Below are 6,429 nucleotides of genomic sequence, written 5' to 3'. Positions count from 1 at the left end.
GCTTTCTCTCGAACATGCACACACACTCCCTCAACTAAATATGCTTGCTTCAGCCATATCTTTTGCTTTGCTTGTGTGTACTTACAAGAATCACTTATTCAATGACTTTACAAAAACGGTTGGTATTGGCAAATTTTCATTTGCAACGAGAGGAGAATAAATAAATTCATCATTAAATGGAATGATAATAGTCAGAATATGCTGCAAATGACACTTGACCACACAGCAGAAATCAGGACACCAAAAAAGTAGGGAATTTTGTTTCTGAAACTTGAAATGTCATGCAATGCACATACAAGAAGCAGGAACAACATACCTGGTTTTGCTTTGATTAAAATAGCTTTAACAAATTTTAATTTTTTTGCACGTTGTTATTTTTATTGATTTTAATCAAAACATATACTTAGGTAAAGAAGTTATTTTGATTTTTTTTGCAAAAAATCACAATTAATATGGTTGATTTAATCAAAACTCAGGATATTTAAAACTAATATTCAAATAAACACTATTGACTTTGCATAAAGTAGTAAAGCGGTAGTATTTTAAAGTCTATAGGCTTAAACTACCTTCTAAGTAAGTTAAGTTTGCTTTAAAAAACTAGGATAAAAATGTACAAATTATCTAAAAAGCTTGCCCACATATTTTACTTTTTGTTAATGGTTAGAAGCTGACAAAAACCAAAAGTGGCAAAGGAATAAACTTACTCTTGTGATAGATAAGAATAGGAAAACCAATTTGCTACTTTTCTTTGTTTGCATCCAAAACAGTGGCAAAGATGTGATTGTGGTAATGAAGTTTTCACATCAACAAATTTTACATAATGATTTCCTATGCAGAGTGGCTAAAGCACCCTCACCTTCAGCTGCTGATTTTCTTTATAGCTTTCACTAGACAAGAGATTTCCATAAAATAAAAACCTTTGTTTGATTATTAATTCCAAATTTTGCAAGATAATGAGAAAACTAAAGTAACATGAGTTTTTTTGTTTTCCTCTCAAGCATCGTAAAATATAACAGTTTTTTTCTCTTATCGTGGAAGATCTTAGTAAATTTTTTCTCTGTAATATTCTAACAAATGTATGTGTTTCTTTAAAACTCAGTTTTACTGATTTGAGATTGAGAATAGTATGTGAGAACTGATTGTTTCATTCTGTAATTTCCAGATGTTGCAATAGAAGATGGTGTGGATGGAATACCAGAGCAGTCGGGTAATAGTACTGCAAACCCATACAGACACAGAAGATAGAGAAGAGGTCTGTAAAAGCTTGCTTCCACCTAGATATAAATCTTTTTTTCACTTGCGACATGGGCTGTCAGAATTCTTCAGGGATAAGCTGACATTTTTGCCAGACATTTCATCCCAAATTTTTCCAGTTCAATAGGGAGGTCTGTGTAAAAACTGGTCCACTCAATTTAATGTGTATTATAATGAATTTATTAAGAAGCCATTGCCATCTCTTTTCTTCCAAATCAAAAATTCATATATCCTAACAGGTCGTGCTCATCATTGCTTTACTATAATGAACTTCAGGTTACAAGATATCCATAATCATTTTGTACTAGGTTGTTTAATGCTCTTTGTATTTTGTTTAGGTTTCACCTGTTTCTGCATGAATATTTCAAAGTCACTGGTCTTAATTAACATAATGGGTTTTCATTTTTGTGTAATTATGAAATTTATTGAAAGTAGAGCTAATGATGTATGCATACCAAGTTTGCTGAAAACTAGCAAGTCCACAAAATGCAAATGTACCCCAGGGATCCCTGAAATCTTTTTTTTTAGCATGAAAAAAATATTGTGATAATTTTGTTTGCATTTTATTTTTAGCTATAAGGATAGTGTTCAATATGAATGAATGGAGTGTCAGGTTAGAAAATTACAGATTCAGTGTCAGCTTTTTACAAAACCAGGTTAGGTTGTTTATATATGCAGCTAACCTTCCCTTGTACACTGAGTTCAAGAGTAAAACAATTGCTCATATTTATTTGCTGTTAGAATAAATGGTTGTGGCACAATAGAAAATTTTTGTTTTTTTTTACTTGTAAAAAAAATGTGAATATGTGATATTGATTTTGTATGCATGAATATCAAATTTAAAAAAGTTGTGTTACAGTATTCATAAAACCTGATTGTATAATAATAAAACATGTTTTTTGTTTATTTCATGGAGAGCAATAGTTTTTCATGAATCGGGGTATTTCAAACTTTTCATTTTATTTTCAGCTACTTAAGTTAAACGTTTATGTTAGCTTACAAGTGGCAAAGATGAATTGTACAAACCATGATGTCGACAGATCAAGTACAGGTGTCAGTGAAAACTGTTGTATTTTCATACTTAAGTTTCAAAGGATGGCTTTCTCTCATCTACTGAAAGAACTTTTTTCTTACTTTAAATATAAGATCTCAGTAGACATAAAATGTTCAAAAGTAGAAAAAAAACTTGCTTCTCTTGCCTATATTTGGTATATTAACAATGAAATTGGTATAAACCTAGTTTAAAGAAATATATCCTCAGAGCTTCATGTATCCAGTTATTTGTCATGTTAATTTATACACAAACTTTTTTTTTAATTATTATCTAGCTAGGGAAAGACGTGTATATTAACAATCCTAGCTGTCATGTAGTTACTTTATGATATTGATTGTGACTTTTTAACATGAAAAAAGTCAGGGTTTGTTTATTATTTAGAGTTTCCAAAAAAATAGATAAATCTAATTCTTTAAGAAGAAAGTTTGAAGAGTTTAATATATATAGTGTAAAATTATTTTGGTTTATTTTATGATATTTATATTGATTTTTAAAGAAGAAAAGTTTTTTGTTGCTATCTAACACATTTTAACATTTGATAAAAGATATATTACTGTCTCTGTATTATTTTACAGACATTTAGATAAATATAAAATGGGAGGGAAGTAGCTTTCCAGTGTTATTGTTTTTTTTAAATAAAAATAGTATATTAGTTTTGTATGACTTCTATAAAACAAAAGAATTTGCTGGCCATTTGATAATTATATAATTATTCTTTAAACATGCTTCATTATACTTGTTAGCATTACAAATTTGGTGATAATAGCAGATAAGTTGTTTTTAATCATTTCAAAGCTAAAAGATAAAATACTAAAGTTCTTTATCAGACATTAAATAAATGGTCAAATTGATTATATAACAATTTGTGGTTTTCTTTGCTAGGTCAGTTTTGAAAAGGGAAAAGAATTTCTCTTGGTGCTTAAAATAGGAATATTTAACATTACTTTAGGCTAAAATGGTAACATTTGATTCTATTCTAGTCTAACACGTGGATATGCTGCTGCTGTCATAGGCTAAAACAGGAATATTTGATGTTATTTTAGGCTAATGCATAGGTATCTCCAATGCTGCTTTAAGCTAAGACATGGGTAAATTTGTCAATGATTTGTACTAAAAAAATGGATAAATATGTTACTGCTTTAGATTAAAAAACGTTAAGTCTGATGATTCTTTAAGTTAAAGATATTTATCTTTATTTTGGGGTTAATTTAAAAAAACTCAATGCATGTGCTAGGTCATATATAGGTATCTCAGAAATCTAATGGAACATTTCAGGTTTTCTACAAGTGGGGCAGTTTTACTTGTACCATATCAGTAGAATTATGTTTAGAAGGTGGGGATGCATGGACAGAATTATTGTTCTTGTATCTTTTGCAACCCACAAGAGTAAATTTTTTGATTTTTAAAGTTTGATTGTGTGTTTTATTAAAAATTTTGTAAAAAATTAGAATTAACAACTATGTTATTACAAAAAAACTATTCGTTTTATTATGTATTCAGAACTTGACTGCAGAGGTTGAAATATTATGAATTTTTAGCTTACTTTCTGTTTACAGAGTTGAAAACCAAAATCAAGATTTCTGCTTATTTGACGTTGCAGTATTACAATGTTCAAAGGTTTTATTTTTTGTAATCTGATGATTCATCCTTCCGACTTGATTAAGAACTTCTCAGAGCAATGAGTTATAAACAAAAAACCTAAGACACCATTTATGTTTTAATCATTAATAAGTAAATTAGCATGTTCTTCAGCTTAAGTTCTCATCTTCATAAAATTGTCTAGGAGTGTGTTAGTTCTATCTAGTTTTAAAACAAATTATTTTGAACATTAGTGGTAGATTTTAAAAAAGTCTTAACACTTAGAAGTAATGAAATATTTCTTTGGCAGTATAAACATCTAATGGGAATTATTTTTTTCCCACAAATACTGTAAATAACTTCTCAAAAACTTTGTCCTTCTAGAAAAATCTCACTTGTATTAATCACAAAGGGAAAAGTTGGTTCAGATGAATCAGCAGTGACAGTAAAATAACTTTGTTTCACACTTTATAGGCTGTGATAATTAATAAATTATTAAACATTAGTATCTGATTCCAGTACTTTTTCCAAATTATATTAGAAAATCTGACTTATATAAAGTGTATAACTAAGAAATAAGACCAATGTTAAAACTTTTAAATAAATAATATACTTTTACATTCATTATAAGCTATACTAGTGACAGGTCATTGAAGTCCAGAATTTTCATTAAAGAGTGCAGATTTTATCATGCAGATTAAACTTCATTTAATGCTTGGAGTTGTTTTATAATTGCTCAGTATCTCTAGTATCAGGATATTTTTTTAACCAACAATGATTTTATTTTTCTAATTATTTTTGCACGTATCATAGTTTTGCTGAAACTGTTCTACCTTTAAAAAATGTTTAATCTTCATGGCTCTGAATGTCTCATTGTAAACTAAACTCAATAAAAAAATATCAGTTATAGTTGTAAATCTCTGTGGATATAAAGGATTTTGGACTTTATTTGAATTAAAGGTCTGTTTATTACCATTATAACAAAGAGTTTAAGGGATACTTCCTACTTTAGTATTACCTTTAATATTCAGTTTTTGTGACAACTTTATAAGATTTACATATGATCACTAATTAGATATCTATGAATTTTACTAAAAGTTATTATTTTGTCTCCTTACTAGTCTTTAAGAGGTTAAGATAAAGTATTTAAAGGAGATGCTTTCTCCATTTATTAGATTTTCTTTTACATTCCCAGCATTTAAGTGTAAATAACTATATATATATAAAGATATCTAGCTATATTTAAGCTTGCATTACTTTTATCTAGGGCCTTGTGTAATAATTGTTATGGTTTTTAATTGAATTACTTTTTTAGTGGATATATCACATTTGTGGTTGTTTTTACTATCATTGTATTGGCTTGATTTCTTGATAATAGTTTCAGAAATCTGTAGTAATGCTTAGAAAATTATATTAATCATGTAGATAGAATTTTGACCTTCAAATTCATTTATAATCACATGATTTTGTGTTTAATTTGTAAATCATGTAGAATGTTTGTTGTCAAATAATTTTAAATTTTATTTATTGCTAAGGACATAAGTTTTCTTATCTGCCTTTTCAATTAATCATTTAATTTTCAAAATACTTGATTTGTCGATTTTTAATTTTAATTAGTATCTTGTAATAGGTCAGTTGCATTAGAGACAACATTTTGTATAAATGTAAAAGTAAAATTGACAAAAAAAAAAATTGTGAAGAATAAAAAGTATTAATAGTGTTTCTGCAGCTATATTTGTAGAACAGAACTATGGTACATTTTCTTAGTCCTGTGCAGTATTACTTCTAGTGTAGAGAAAGGATGTAGCTAAATAAGTTCAGTATAATGTGCTTGTAAAGTAAAACTACATGAACACAAGTATAGTTTCTATTTATTCCTTCCATAACAGATCAGCTGTTATTTCCAAACCTGCCATGGGCTAAAATTATAATAATGTGACAAATATAGATATTCTTTTGTGTGTATATGTACAAATTAGAACCTGTTGGTAATTAAAAACTTTAATGATAAAGAAAACCGATACAGCTAATTTTGGGTATTTTGTTAGTTTTTTCCTTTTCCTAGCCATCTTCCTCTACCTTATACTTCTGTGTAGCAAGTGGCAGAATGGTTGGAGTGATGTAAAGGACCATTTGGTTCTGCTGTAATTACAGCACTACATTTTGTCATTAAAGTAGAAAATATGTAAAATATGGGTGTTGTGTTGTTTCTGTTACCTAATACTCTCCATGCTTGGTAAGACAAAATAATTTATAGTGCTTGCAATTTAAAATATATTCATTTCTACAAATTATCATATGTTTAATACATTTTAAATAGTTTTATAACAGGTATTCTGCATCTGGATTTCTTAGTGTCTTGATTATGGTAAATTTATTATATTTAATTCCACATTTTAAAAAATCACCAGTTGAGTTTGTAATTCAGTGTTCAAAAGTGTAATATCTTTCACGTTCCTGTAGAAATGCATAATTACCGTGAAAAGATACCACATAAAAAAGACTAAATAAAACAGCACTAATTGAAATTTATAATTTTTAAC

The 6,429-nt window shown here is 28.1% G+C and overlaps 1 protein-coding gene across 6 annotated transcripts in view; it reads left to right on the top strand.

The window, feature by feature from the left end:
• Positions 1-6,081, top strand: part of LOC106462829 (stress-activated protein kinase JNK-like) — a 68,856-nt gene extending 62,775 nt beyond the window's left edge. For 5 of the 6 annotated variants that reach the window (XM_022390198.1, XM_013922790.2, XM_022390202.1 and 2 more), the window contains one exon: positions 1,163-6,077. In XM_022390198.1, coding sequence (XP_022245906.1) covers positions 1,163-1,245 — 83 coding nt within the window. In that variant the 3' untranslated portion in view covers positions 1,246-6,077. Of the gene's footprint in view, positions 1-1,162 lie in introns of all 6 variants that reach the window. The other variant, XM_022390201.1, reaches the window with a different exon arrangement.
• Positions 6,082-6,429: the final 348 nt, after the last annotated feature.

The sequence above is a fragment of the Limulus polyphemus genome, unplaced genomic scaffold (genome assembly GCF_000517525.1).
Source record: "Limulus polyphemus unplaced genomic scaffold, Limulus_polyphemus-2.1.2 Scaffold1260, whole genome shotgun sequence".
Classification (NCBI taxonomy): domain Eukaryota; kingdom Metazoa; phylum Arthropoda; class Merostomata; order Xiphosura; family Limulidae; genus Limulus; species Limulus polyphemus.
Note: the sequence above shows the minus strand (reverse complement) of the source record. Positions and strands in the feature narration are given on the sequence as shown.